This window comes from Diadema antillarum, unplaced genomic scaffold, assembly GCF_040938485.1.
Source record: "Diadema antillarum isolate AM-2024a unplaced genomic scaffold, OU_Dant_1.0 scf00000050, whole genome shotgun sequence".
In the NCBI taxonomy this organism is placed as follows: Eukaryota; Metazoa; Echinodermata; class Echinoidea; order Diadematoida; family Diadematidae; genus Diadema; species Diadema antillarum.
The window spans coordinates 55,247-70,970 of record NW_027270939.1 but is presented as its reverse complement, the minus strand read 5'-3'; the positions used below and the strand labels follow the sequence as shown (position 1 = coordinate 70,970).

At 39.2% G+C, this 15,724-nt stretch overlaps 1 protein-coding gene across 1 annotated transcript; it reads left to right on the top strand.

Moving 5' to 3' along the window:
* Nucleotides 1-4,343: 4,343 nt before the first annotated feature.
* On the top strand, nt 4,344-12,186 carry LOC139715529 (spermatogenesis-associated protein 24-like). The gene is made up of 5 exons (XM_071627096.1): nt 4,344-4,481; nt 7,589-7,651; nt 8,835-8,965; nt 10,087-10,157; nt 11,978-12,186. Exons 1-5 carry the CDS (start codon nt 4,350-4,352, stop codon nt 12,184-12,186), a joined length of 606 nt encoding a protein of 201 aa, XP_071483197.1. The 5' UTR covers nt 4,344-4,349.
* The last annotated feature ends 3,538 nt before the right edge of the window (nt 12,187-15,724 follow it).

The window sequence follows — 15,724 nt, the reverse complement described above, 5'->3', positions numbered from 1 at the left end:
AAGAAAGATATATCAAGAACGATGTACATGGTTCTTGATATTCTTGACGATGATGTTTGTTCATAAGAGGAAAGGTAAATTGGAAGCATCATAATATAAACCAAACTGATGTTTTAAAAACATTTAGACCATTTTGCTCATCTGTAATTATCGTACGCCTAATGAAAGCGACGAATTAAATCTTCGTCACCACGCATCTATCCTTTGTGTGCGCGTGAATGACAGAGACTGTTGTAACCGAACAGATTAGATGTAAGCGTTTGTGTATGTGCATCTGTGTGAAAGATCGAGGGACAAGGGAGATGTAAAACTATATCATTGTTGTACAATGTAATGTCATGCAAGGAAATATTATGTACAACTTTAAGAACACTTCTGAGCAACATAACCAACCTGTTACTGCCGATGACATAAGTTTGAAGATTTGTCAAATCTGATTTTTGCGACACAAAGCCCATATTTTACCCTGATTTTGTACAGCAATTCATTGATCGTTGCGGATCCATTTTGTCTTGTTTATATTTTGCTAGGGGAAATAGTATCACATCTCCCTATCTTCACGTTTTCGCCCGTTTTGTTGTTGTTAAGCACAAATTGTACAAAGGCATCGTATATATATAGATTGATGATGAAGGGGGGGGGGGGGGCAAACAAACGAGATGCCGAGTAGCTGATAGGATAAAATAACAAAATGGGGATGTCGTTTAAATTTGACACCTTTACCGCTTACTGATGCCTGAGTATCCTAGAATAATATACCATAACACGCTGTTTACACGTATAGATCACTATAGACACCTCGGACAGTCTTGACGATTTAACCACCAAAGAATAGTCAATTCTATATTAGGTGGCTCTGGGTCTCTAAACAACAACAGCAACAACAACAAAACAACAACAACAACGACGACGAATTATAACTTTATGATCACAAGAAATAACAAAAGGGTTAAGAAAGAAATGAGCTTGAAAGAGCGTGTTTGTATATAAACATTTCCTGTTATTATGTACATCCCCGGTATGAAAGTTCAAGCCGGACTGTCTGCCGAAATGTTAGTTTACTTGAAATCTTACAGCTGTGTGAAGTTGAATTCATCACTCGTGCTATAGTAAAACTATTGAAGTCAGTCAGAAAATAAACCTCACACCTGATCTAGGCACTAGTTGTGATGAATGTATTATTTCTTCATAAATTATTCTTTAAAGTTTGGAGAAACTTCGTCAATTTGGTTGAATATATATAGATAATCACATACTTTCCTATAGCGACAATCAGTCATCACTAAATGATCCAGGATCCCTCTCAGCATTTTACTTAACTATATTCTGACGGGACCTGTAAAACATCGTTATTGTTGATCTAATATCTGACTAATTACTGTAAGTATACGTATTTGTCACGTGTTAATTAAGAGGAGTAAAAAAAAGGAAACATCATAGCCAAGATTTCTCCAAGATATCAATCTTACAGCAAAATGACCAAAGTATTGTCAATGAGATCTTTGTTGTTGTTTTTTTAAGATACTGTTATCAATCATGGAGTCGTGAAAAGAACAGAGTGGGCTTCTTAATATTACATTGTCATTTCTGACATCGTTATTTTTTATTGTGCAATGATAAATAGAAATATTAAATATATATATATATATATATATATATATATATATATATATATATATATATATACATATGTATATATATATATATACATATATATATATATATATATATATATATATATATACATGTGTACAATGTACGAGAATTGTGATGGTATTTGGGGGCTTTATCATTTTTCGTGCTGGAATTAAAATCTAATTTGTAAATTCATCATTGAAGAAATCGAATTTTATTGTGTTGTGTCTATTCTATATTTGAATTATTCCCCATCATTTATTTGATAGAAGTTAGTGGGTTAATGTATTAAGGAAGGCGTTTGATATATCTGCAATAAGTACTTATGTTTTCAACACCTCGTTGACTAGTGTGTGTTTATGGTGTTTGTGTTGTTCGGATTAATGTGTGTAGCTTGCAGTATAATGTCGCGTGTGTTGGTGAATGGGTTTTATTGAGAAGTGAACAATGGGTGTCCACTCATGGCGGCAATTCTAACTATACTTTTCATGTCTTTTACAAAGGTGGGCAGTGCTCACCTAAGCATTATCTATTTTCTGACATTGGGTGTCATTATCATAATTATGATAGAACATACCTTCAGCCAATCATGTATAAAAATTTTCCCAAATTCCGTTTTTGTTTTTGTTTTGTTTTGTTGTTGTTGGTTTTGTTTTGTTGTTGTTGTTGTTGTAGTTTGTTTGTTTGTTTGTTTTTTTGGGGGGAGGGTGTTTTAAAAGTGTGTGTGTGGGGGGGGGGGGACACACTGAATCATAGAATTAAGGCCAATATCAGCTCCTCGCTAAGATTAGACCACTTTACTAACCTTGACATTCAAGCAAGCAAAGACGGAGCCAGAAAATTAACAACATTTAGAGGACAGCCAATCGTTTGCTCGCTGTACTTGTCTCGTCAAGTTCGGGTAAATGATCGGTGCTCTATATTTACAAGGAAAATATGCTCCAAAGCATAAACTAGACTACAAAGCAATAGGGCGTATACTATCACATAAGATATATTTTTCAAGTGTAATAGGACTTGTAGATTTACGTTGTGACTTACAAGTTTAACCACGAGACAAGACGCATTGAACAATAATTTCCCTCAATATGAAACTATTCCATCGAGTTTTTCTTATTGCAACTGATTGACATATTGCCCTATATCGACGTAATTTACTTCGATGTTGTGCAATTTGTCAATCCGATGCAATCATTTTTCTTCTTTCCCCTCTCTCTCCCTTTGGACGAAAGATAAGTTAATTCTGTACAAATATTTGCATTTGCACTGATTGATCTTTTTGCCTGAGAGGCGCCTATACTTTCTACTCTGTTTTGTTATCGATAAAGTTCCTTGTTGTTGTAAATTCCTTAATTGTTGTTGTTTTTCTCTCATGGGAATAGGTCCGGGGAGTCAATGGGAGTATAGGTTGGTTAAACTATTACCTTTTCCACTGATCGATGATAGCAAAAACTATTCAACTATATAGCCAGAGACTCCAACCCCAAGCACCTTCTGATCTGGAGATTCTCCCGTCCGAAACCCCTAGCAAACGGGAGACTCCAAGTTGATGTGTGCGAAGCGCGAAGTTCCTAGGGTTCTAGATGTTCTCTGGTGCTATCTAAGGCTTAGTTTTTTCAACATACGACAGCAATAAGTAAGAAATCCTTTCCACCGGGAGACACAGAGCCAGGGCGGGAGAAATCAAATCTCAAACGAGAGAACGGGAGATTTTGCAAAAATTGGCTTTCGGCGGGAGATCTCCCGTCAAAAACGGGAGAGTTTGAGTCTCTGTATAGCCTGTTCCTCTCCTCACCCATCGTGCGGATTGCACACTGCTAGTAGTTAGTTGTTGCTGTACGTTTGAAGTTTGTTTGTTTTGTTTTTGCGAGGAAATATAGGCTCTGCTATACGTAACCCCGTTTTAGCATAGCCTTTCAAACCAGCTAGCGACAACATCCGCGGATACCGCTCCTCTTCCAACTCCCTGTTAGGAGTATATAGTAATGTCAAGTTTCTTTATTGTTCAAAACGTAGTTAAAGGCACAAGAACATGGTAACAATCTCGAAGTTTATAAACAGCATAACATGTTTTGATATCAAACTACTATGCAATGAAACCTTGTCATTAAGTGTTCAGAAAAAAAAAATGTTGACACCAAAGGTGACCCTGCTGATTCAAACACTTCAGTCTTTTAACTTGCCTTTCCATTAGGCACCACAGGTCAACTGACACAAGATGATTTTCATCATGGTCCCATGGAATTCCTATATAACAATAGCCAAAATAACTATACCAACAACCAACAACAAATATTATCAACAACAAAAATAAATAAATCAAAAAGGGGAAATTATATAACATGGGAAGATGAACTAGATATTGATAAATTCCTAGTATACCAGGTAATATAGGGCCTACATAAAGTATAAATCCGCACAAATTAATCAAACCTTTACCTCTTGCTTGAAGGTGGATGAATTTTCAAAATGTTGCCTTTTAACTAACAACTTCCTACATTCGAGTATGTACTAGTAATGAAATTCATCTCCTAAAACATTTTTCTTGCATTTTTCACAGTAGGTGAGCACGTGGAGCGCACGTACAGGGACGGACGTGCGCGATGCTTTTTATATGCGTGCGCTTATAAATTGTGCAGCTAGCTTGGTACTGTATACTATTGGTAGGTCTTCTTGACTATGTAACGAGAAGTTTGGGAGCATGCCTGGAAGTCATGTCGGATGGCAGTGAAAACGCTTCCGTCAGTGGTGCAAATAGCTTAGAGGACTCTCATCAATTCGTTTTCACTCAACTGCAAGATGTCGTGAGAACCCAAAAGCGTTTGATTAGTACGTTATGCGAAAAGGTCAGTACTCAAAGCGAAAGTTTTGAAACGGTCCCATATATGTACATTGGTGTATGGTACATCATCAATTGTAACGTCAATGTAAATTTACCCATTGCATTTGCATTCACAGACCTGTGGTGTATCATCATGGGCATGGCATGGCATGGCCTGGTGATGATTGACATTAAAATGTAAATTTAGCCCGACCGTCGCGTCACAACATCCTGGCAGCGACAGGGCTTGATGCTTGTTGTATTGCGTCCTGTGTTTCAGTAGCTGAGTAGGTAGAAACTATACCAGTCCGGGAAACCCGCTCATGAGGACCGCTCCCGCGTAAGAGGACTGTCCCTCCTCATGAGGACCTCCCCCCCCGCCTCATGAGGCCCCCCGGGGAACGCCTCATGAGGCCCCTCATTCACTTCTTATTCATCTCACATCTGACGTATAAATTGTCGCAACTTTGCACGGTGATTTTTTGTTACACACACATGTCCACTATCCATGATGAAAAGAAGAAAAAATCCTGTCTGTTTTTTTTTTTAAAAATCGAGTTTTAATCAACCGATGCAGAGCGCCCATCAAAACACGGGCGCCAGCGCGTTCGCACAATGCAAGACTGCCGCACCTAGCGGCCTGATCCTACTAAATATTTTCGATGCTTTTTTCTGCGGCTCTCACCTCTCCGCGCACGAATCAGCCTCGTGAAGCTGAAGTCTGACATCTTTTTACACAAATTCGTAACGAGAAAAATTAAATCAGTACTAACCTGATCTTGTCCATATATTCCAAATTACTATTCCACACTGATAGAGTAGGTGGGTAGATGACATACTCCAGTTTGTTAGCAAAATAATCACTTTGTAGGTATGACGAGTTCACTTTCTTCGTCAATTCCGCCCACGATTCCGCCGCCCGCTTACCGTTTGGGCGCTTTTGCTGGAATCATCCCGCGACGCGACGTACGTCGCATCACATCACGCATCCAGCACATGTCTGGTATGTGCTGGATGCGTGATGTGATGCGACGTACAGTCGCGTCGCGGGATGATTCCAGAAAAAGCGCCCAAACGGCGGAATCGTGGGCGGAATTGACGAATAGTAATTTGGAATATATGGACAAGATCAGGTTAGTACTGATTTAATTTTTCTCGTTACGAATTTGTGTAAAAAGATGTCAGACTTCATCTTCACGAGGCTGATTCATGCGCGGAGAGGTGAGAGCCGCAGAAAAAAGCATCGAAAATATTTAGTCGGATCAGGCCGCTAGGTGCGGCTGTCTTGCATTGTGCGAACGCGCTGGCGCCCGTGTTTTGATGGGCGCTCTGCATCGGTGCAAAGTTGCGACAATTTATATGTCAGATGTGAGATGAATAAGAAGTGAATGGGGGGTCTCATGAGGCGTTCCCCGGGGGGCCTCATGAGGCGGGGGGGAGGTCCTCATGAGGAGGGACAGTCCTCGTACGCGGGAGCGGTCCTCATGAGCGGGTTTCCCGGACTGATACCCATTCTAAATTTCTATCATCATGATCATGTATTCATGGTATTAAAAATGCAAACAATGGTCAATGACAAATTTTGTGTAGAAGAGTCGTGGTAGAGTTGGAGAGTTGAATGTGTGTGTGTTCATGGGCGTTTAATTTGAGGAACAACGTTGACCGACCGGTCTACATAGACTGCGCAATGTTGAGGGTTAATAACTAGAGTCTACGACTATGTAAGTAGGTGGATGTGCAGAGCTACACTGAATTGACGGCCGGCGCATGCGCACACATCACATGTGCAAAAATTTCAAATTTGATTAGATACCTTTGTTTTTAATCAACCGCCTGTTCTCCATTCATAAAGCATGTAAATCTAGTGTCAGTGAATGGCAAATATGTGTTAACATTGAAATGATCCAGAGAAGGTATGCACGCTTCGTCTGCAATGACCATCACAGAACAAGCAGTGTCACAGCCATGCTTCAAAAACTTCAATGGCCATCCCTGCAAGAAAGAAGAGCACAGGCAAAGGTTGCAATGATTTACTGCATTAAGAACTCCATGATATCCGTCCCTGCAACAGTTCTGACCCCATCGCTACCTCTTTCAAACAGGGGCCACGACCAGAAACTCCAAGTACCATTCGCAAGAGCACAAGTCTTCCAAAGAAGCTTCTTCCCAGATGCAACCAGGCTTTCGAACTCATTACCCCAGGCCACCATCTCCTGTACCTCTCTGTCAAGCTTTAAGAGAGAGGTACTCAAGACCCAGCTCCGTTAAGACAAGGATGCCTGTTTTTTAGCCGCACATAGTTCCATGTAGATTTTTCTTAATCCAGACACTGTACATATGCCTGCACAGCACAACAGTACGAAAATACACCTGACGGTGGCCTGTACTTATAGTGAAGAAGAAGAAGAAGTGTAGTATTATAGTAACTGATGAGGGTTTTCTTCAATTCTTTTTCCTCCTGTTTCCTCAGGTTATTTACCTGTACCACCCTCATTTCTCTTGATTTGTGTTTATGTTTGAACGTTCCAGCAAATTGCAATTGCGCCCCGTCCCACGCATACTTGTCATATCATACGCCAGAAAATTATTGCGTGAGGGTGGTCAATCTGAAAATGGGTGGTCGATGTGTAGTAGACTTACTATGCTCAGCGCTGCACTGGCACTGGTCCGACGGCCCCTGACCACTAAAAATCACTTTCGGACCAGTAACATTTTCAGGAATGGACCAGTAAAAATGGAAAAACTGGGTACCTACTTGTCAGACAGACAGGTTGGACCAGTAGAAAAAAATGGTTAGTATGCAACGGTGCTATACTAGATGCAGTGGTAGTCGTAGGTCTGGACCCATTTTTTATGTCGAGTTGGAGGTTCCAGATGCAGACAACAGAACCCCCCCCCCCCCCTAAAAAACAAACAAACAAACAAACAACAATAACAACAATAAACAGGCAAACAAACAAACAAACAAAACAAAACAAAATAAACAAAAAAGACAACAAATCAAAACACCTCCCAGCCCCCATACTTACTTGCCATGCCCATGGCCATGTACGTGTAGATCATGCAGTCATTACTAAGTGGAAACTGTCCATTGATTTTTTTTTTCTTTCGTGAATGCTGTGCTATCTACAGATTCAAGATGCAGAGAATAGACCAACCCAGGAGGAGTTTGACAACTTACAGCAAGAGTTAGAGGTAATCAGTTTTGCCCAAAATTCATAATTCAAAGGACAAGTTCACCTCAATAGTAAACATGTGGATTGAGTAAATGAAGCAATATTGGTTCAGTAGAATACATCAGTGAAAGTTTGAGGAAAATCAGACAATCCATTCAAAAGTTATTTTTAAAGTTTCTACGCAGTCACTGCTGGATGAGAAGACTACTGCAGGTCATGATGTCACATACATAGGGAGAACGATAAAAGGAAAAATAAAAGGAAAATATTAACAAAATTCCATAAAATTTCATTTTTGAAAAAAGTACACATTCCTTCAACTTGTTACTGATGGGTACATGTTAGGGTAATATTATTTTCCATGCCTTCTAAAAGAGGCAAGTCAGGTGCTCTTTTAGCATGTGAGAAAAGTGTTGAAATACGTCTGTACATGGAATTTCTTTGATATCATTGTATGCATGTGGCATCAAAAGCTGTAGTAGTCTTCTCATCCAGCAATGGCCGCACTGAAACTTCAAAAATTCGTAACTTATGAATGGATTGTCTGATTTTCCTCAAACTTCCACTGATGTGTGCTACTAATACTGCTGCTTTCACTCAATCCACATGTACATAATTTGGTGAGCTTGTCCTCATGTGTTTGAACATTTTAACATATTATTAACAATGCTTAAGGAAATACTAGACTGTACATGTATACATTGTATTTACTTCAAGGGGCCAATCTTGATATGCCCTTTAGATTTTGAATGAAAAAAAAACCCACAAATGAACAGACTCTGGTAATTGGTTTTGTATCTGTGTGCATATTTATGTGTGTATGTGTGCCTTAGTGATTTTGAATGTTAGTCTCCCCAGCAAATTAGTTTCTATCTTAGATTTCTGAATCCTGGGCTCTGTTTCATAAAACTTGTTATCAATAACAAATTACAATGGTTATTATAAACTACTGAAATCCTTGCATCTACAGCTTGTAATTAGCTGAGAGCAAGTTTGTCTTAGAAATATGGCAGTTGTAACTGATAAAAAATTTATGAAACGGAACCCTGCTCAATAAAGTTAACTGATTTATTATTTTAAACAGACATACAAAAAAAAACCAACCCACAACTAATACAGGTGAACGTTCCCCTGCACTCTTCAAGCAAAATTGATGTTACCTCGTGTAATTTTGAAAACTGCACTTTTTTTATAACTTCCAGAATGAGAAAGATGAGCATGGGAGAACAAGAGCCTTGTTGGACACCCATTCTGAGAAGCTTCAGTTTGCTCTTGGAGAAATAGAGATCTTAACAGCACAGCTGACTAGGGAGAAGGCAGTATTTGAAGCTTCGTAAGTCTCAGTTCTCACTCTTTTGTCACTTAATGCAGTGGTCTGCAATTCAATTAGTTTGGTTTGTTGTTTGTTGTTTTTTCTCTCTTTTTTTTTGGGGGGGGGGAGGTGTTCTGTTTGTTTTTGTGTGTCTTATTTTTATTTTTTGCAAGATAGTCCCCGCGTTCACATTCGTCCCCGCGACGCGGGGAAAGTCCCGAGCTGTGGGACTTTCTCCTCCAAAACCATAATGTGAACGCTGGCTAGGACTTGTCCCCTCGTCCCCGCCAAGCAAGTTGGGTACGGGGACAAGATTTGGAGGGGAGAGTGACCTTGGGGCGAAATTGATGGCGTCCAGCTGTTGTCATCAAATGTGCGCATGCGCTATGCCTGATTTCAAGTGGCAGAGCTCGCCCCAAACCCAAATTGCCCCCACAGCTCGGGGACAGATGAGATAGCAGTGTGGACGGTCAGTCGTAAAAAAGATAAGATCTCTTGTGGCTGTCCCCGCGTCGCGGGGACTAATGTGAACGCGGGGAGTTGTAAGCTATGCATTGTAACTCGTAGATCGCTGTGTAGGTTTCTTGCTGCCTTATCTTTGGACAATGATAGCACCACTGGAAATTTGTGTATTCTTATTCTCTCTCAGAAATGATTGATCCTTGCATAGATGATGAGCTTGTCTTTGTGCTTAAGAAGGCTCAAAACTAAGGTATATACAGTCTTGGTATCAGAAAGCTTCAATGTTGTCCCTTTACTAGAATAATATGGATGTGATGCCCTTTTACTGATCCCCCACATTGACTGAATTAACTGTAAGCTTTCTCTGTCTACTTCATTGATTAAATTAGCAGTCCCTCAAATTTGAGACCAGAGAGGTGTACCTCCCAGGAAGGATGTGTGATCCTGAGTCAGCTCAGATATACAGTGAGAGGATTGTACTTCATTGATATTAGTAACATGACTGCAGATTTCTGGCAGACTTCCTGCTAGTATGGAGTGCAATTCAGTAATGAACACACAGAGAAGTTTAATGCATTTGAGTCATTTTCTTATACCTGTGACACTATACTTTGTGATCTTATGTTTAGTAAGGATGGAACATTGTGATGATTTTGGCATCCCTCCTTCCTCTTGCACAGATTTAATAAAGTGAGACACCAGGCCCTGAAAGAAACCAACAAAAATCACACATTGGCTGCGGAGTGTACATGTAAGTCGCAATAGACTGGTTTACTGTGATATTCCAATTTTGTACAGTATATCTATACTTTGTGGAAAATGGTTGTCCCTGACAATGTGGAACGCTTGCCTGCTGCATGACAAAGCAACAACTAACACAGGCAAGCAAGACTCCAGGGGGGGGCGTTTCATCAACGAGTTCGTCGGAGGTTTTCACCGACAAATTTGCTATCAGCCAATCAGATGCAAGGATTTCAGTAACTTAACAGTTGTCAGTGTAAATCACTGACAAAAAGTTTCATGAAACGGTCCCCAGGTATTGAAATAAATTGACTGATTGCATGCAGTAGCTTGTCACATCTGCAGAGGAAAACTATGAGTGTCAATACATTGTGAACACACCTTATAAAAAGTCTTGTGTAGAAAAAAGAGTTCTTCAATTTATTTAAAGTTTCTGCACAGTTGTAAAACAAAAGATTTTCCTTGGCAATCATAAAGCTTGCCCAGCCCTGTCTTACTTAGCAACAAACTAATGAATGCTAATAAGTTCTGATTTGGGTTGTAAACAAAAGATCAGAAAAAGCTGCAAAGTAGGTTAAGGAGTTTGTGTCGATTGCTGAGACCACTTGAAAGCCAGTGCCATGAATTCAACAGTCTTGTTGTAATGATAGCTCAAATGTATAGATGTTTTCCCTTGAAGGCATTGTATGAATTTTTCATTGAGCCTGCAACTATATTATGAAACAAACTTGAAATACTTGGATTTCAGTTTATAGAACATAATGGTGTATTTATATTGCAAGCGTCGGGCAATTTTTATATTTTATAAAGAACAACCTTGTTATAAGTTGTGCATGAATTTGAAAATACTGATAAACCAGTTTAATAAATTGTTTTACATAGATACAGTCATGACTTCCCTCCCTACCTCTCCTTTTCTTCTCAGGAACCGAGAATGTGTGTCATTCTGACATGTTACGTGTTCTGTGATTTTGTATTCAAAATGAATGATTGCACAATAGTGAATTTGCAGAGGGATTTATAATGAGCAAGCACTTGAATATGGGTTTAGTGTGCTGCACATGAAAATCATCTTTGAAAGGGCATATTTGTAACTTAAATCCTTGCAATGTTTACGTTATGATTGAACCTGTTCCAGATGATCTAGTATGTGCTTTATCACTTACCAAATTTGAATTAGAAAGAGATATCTTTAGTGGTAGACATTTATATAAATGTACAGAATAGAGGTGCTCTGCGTCATGGAAGGATCATTCAATGTTGTTTTGAATCAGGATTCCAACTTTTTGTGGGATAGTGAGAAACCTCTTATGAAAATATGAAAGAGCATACAATTCTAAGAGGAATTCAAAGTTTATTTGATTAAAATTGGAGTCAAAAGGGGCCTGAGCTTTCGATCCTAGCATATGTGATTGCTTTCCCTGCTTTTTTGTCATTTTGCCTCTGACAAAGATCTGCTAGGATCGAAAGCTCAGGCCCCTTTTGACTCCATTTTACTCCATTGGCTCGCCTTTATTGGATAAGCAGTTTTCAGCAGCTTTTTTTTTGCTACACTTGATTAAAATTGGTTTGGAAAAAAAAAAAGGTCTTGAAAAAAGTGCGACCAACCTTTCATAATGACGACTTTGTTTTACTTTATTCTGGATATCAGCCATTTCAAAATGGATTTGTATCAAACAAACTTTGAATTCCTCTCAGAGTTGCATGATCTGTAATACTTATAGGATAAGTGGTTTCTAATTATCTCACAATAGGTTCAAATTGGAATCCCCATATCAACCAAAACTATACCATCCCTTTAAAGTTAGGTCTTGAACATTTTGTCATCAGCCATCAAGGCAGAGAAGGAGAAGCAGGAGGACCTGCTGGCGTTCAAGGATGCCAAGATCTCCGACCTCAAGAAACGCCTGGCCAGCCAGAAGGAGAGCCACCACCGACAGCTGGAGGAGATCAATATCCAGCAGCAGCAGGAAGCCTACATCAGCCGTAACCTAGCAACCGCATCCCACAGGGGCAGGGGCAGGAGCGGGAAGAGGTGACAGGAAAAGGGATGCACGGATTCCTCCCTCTCACAGCTCGCTGGTACCACTTGGTGCTCTCTTTGTATTGTATTATATAAATTCTATGTATTTTATAATATGTTTGTCAAATTTATTTCCGTCACATTGTTGCTTCATAATTTTCAACAATACTACCTGGTGTATCTTTCATACTCAACTACCTCAAGATGACACATAGAAAAAAAAAGAATCGCAGCGCCATTAAAAGAACATTGTTCGGGGATGGATAACCAGTCACAATAGTTAAGGTTTGAGCAAACTTTATTATGCTCACGCAACACAAACTGCCGGCCGAAAGGGGCGAAGATTGTACAACAACAATTTAACATACTTCTCAAACACTGCCCGTAAGAGGGCAGTATAACACACTGGCGCAGCAGACAGAGTAATGTATGATATATACCAAGGTGGTGTTTTATTCACTCAATGCCCAGATGGAGTTTAGGAGTCTACTTGTGTGATGTAACGAAGTGAATGTCTTCCACTCAATGAGTGACAAACAAGGATGTAAGTGGGTAGTGCATCAAAAGAAATAGATGTATTTGATGAGCACAATAATTTAGTCAAGTGTATGTTGATGCAGGGAGACCCCCCCCAAAAAAAAAAAAAAATAAATAAATAAATAAATAAAAAATAAATGAATAAATCAAACACATTCATGTATTTATTTATTACAAAACAGTTATGTTCATTTTGTGTTAATCCCTTTCTCCTGACTGTAAATGTGAGGAACAAGATACTCCATAGCGTCACTGTACTTGTACTTCTGTGTTGATGGGCGTTGATGAGCTTGCTCCATCACCATTTTTCTTCTCCTGCATTTTCTTTCTGTTCTTCAGAAAGCAATCCCTCATGTTGGTCCACTCTTTCCTGGCTACATCACCTGAAACAAAATAATAGAATAAAGTATGTATCCTCTCAAAATCGTGTTGATATCCTCTCCACCATAAATGATTCTGAAGGATTAACTCATGTCTCAATTACGTTACCATCAATTTACCATTATCTCTTCCGAGTTACAAACTAGTTAAAAGGAATTGTACCTGAACTTGAAACATGTAGTTATTAGATTGCTAATAAGAGATGGATTTGCTGTTCATTCCCATATTTCTCTATTACTCACACACACAGACAGACAGACACAGACACACACATGCACACGCACACACACACACACACACACACACACACACACACACACAGAGCAGTGTTTGTAGTCTTCTCCATAATTTTGTTTATTCCATGACTTCCATCAAAGTTTGTGGCTTTTCATAACCCTGGAACAGATGGTTTATGTATGTGTGAAATATCTCGAGATTCCAAGTGGGGTGCCAGTATGATTCTACTCATTATTCTTCTTCCTCACGTCTTTGAAACTCTCCAAGCTCTTGTAGAGCCATGGATTTTCTTCTACTACAAGGATCAATTCCTCCTCCATGGGATTATCTGTTTATTTAGTTTATTTATCTAGTTTATTTTCCTAAGATTCAAAATACACTCATTGTCTTCCATAGTGGACTGCATTGTACATTCTAAAATCTTGGGAAAATCTTCTATGTAGGTTTTTTCAAATCTTATGTATTAAATGTTTAAAAGGGATAGTACAGTATTGGTGGAGATGAGAATTGGGCTTTTAACTTTTTGCGAGATACCGAGAAAACACTTATGATATAGTACAGAGCATACCATTTTAAGAGGAATTCAAAGTTTATTTGATGAAAATCGGGTTTGGAATAACTGAAACATCCAAAAACAAAGTAAAACAAAGCGATCGTAATAAAGTGTGGGTCCCACACTTTATTAGAATCACTCTTTTTTGGATATCTCAGCCATTTCAAAACCAATTTTCATCAAATAAACGTTGAATTCCTCATAGAATTACATGCTCTCTCATATTTCATAAAAGGTTTCTCATCATCTCACAAAAAAATGTTAGAAACCTGAAATTAGGTCTCAACCAAAACTATACGATCCCTTTAAGATAAAGATGTAGTTTAGGAAGTAATATGATACCCCTAATACGTCTCTAAGGCTGCGTTTATCATCTTTCCCCTGTTAGAAGCGGCTTTCAAAAGCCGTTTCCAAAGCCCTTTAGAAATGGCTTCCAAAATAGTTGCATTTATCAACTCATCACAACACGAAAATTGGTCTTGTCACTGCGCAGCTGCATTTCGTGTTCATGCTCAGCATCAGACTCGATCTTAAAAGTTCCTGTATCCAGTGTCGCTACCGGGGATGTGGATGGTTTGTCCTGAAAGACAGGATGAACAATGTCGTACCGAAAGGGCAAGTCATCCTCGTTGCCCTGTCCTGATTTGCGAGACTTGTCTTGAAGGGTCCTGTATTTCCTTTGGATTCTGTTGATCTTGTCTCTACATGAAGGGCCCTCCCAACGCGCGTAGCCGGCACGGGCAAGCTCCGAGGCAAATCTCGCGAACACTGGCTTGTTTCTCACTTTCGACTTCAGATCATGTTGAACTTCAGGCTCTGCCCACAAAAGCAGTAGACATCACACATCTTCCGGTGCTCAATTGGCACCTTTAGCAGCCATATCTGCAGTCAAAACTTATCCCTGATCAGAAGAGAGCAATCAATTAATACAAAAAGAAAACTTACAAACAGACAAACAAACGTCTACGGTATAAGTTACGCAGCGCATTTACATGCGCAAGATCCTAGCATGAGCAAATGTATTGAATTAAGGGAAATGGCTGTCAGATTCATTTTCTTCATAAAAAATATATAGAGAGAGCACTTGTTACTGAAATCAAGGCCATTCAGGCGCTTTATGTCCTTTAAGGGGATTTTAATGTACCTTTGAAATAAGTAAAATTGGTGTTTATCTTTAGAATGAATGTGTATTTGGTAAACTGTTGAATAATTATAAGTAAAATGCTTGTAAGCTTTGCAACGTGTATGCCCAAAACTCATTATCATATCACAGTAACTCAAGTCAATGGTACTGTATATTACATACTGGTTGTAGTAGTTGTAGCATTAATCAAAGATGTGAACATTCATATTTCTTAGGAAAAGAAATATATAATTGAAGAAAATGAATTGAGGATTCATACACACGCTGAAAATTTATTTCTTTTATACAGTGTAGGTTATTTTGTAACTTCACTCACTGCGATTCAAGAAATAATTGAAGACAATGGTTTGACGGAGAGAAAATATGCTGTGGATATCTTACCCTCAGAATTCTGCTATTGTGAATGCTTCCAAGCCATCTAGCTGAAACACTTGTCATCTCATATTGAGCATTGCAGGTCTGCTGGACATTGATACTGTAGAACCCTTTCCGGTTGACGTACAGATGTTCTGCAGCACCTAAAGCCACTCCTTGGATGTGGATGTGAGTGCCATCCACTGCTGCCACCTCCTTTGGAAACCCAGCCAACTGGAAGAAATCCAGCTGGGTCTCTTTCACATCTTACTCTCAGAATTCTGGTATCATGAATGCTTCCAGGCCATCTAGCTGAAACACTTGTGATCTCGTATTGAGCATTGCAGG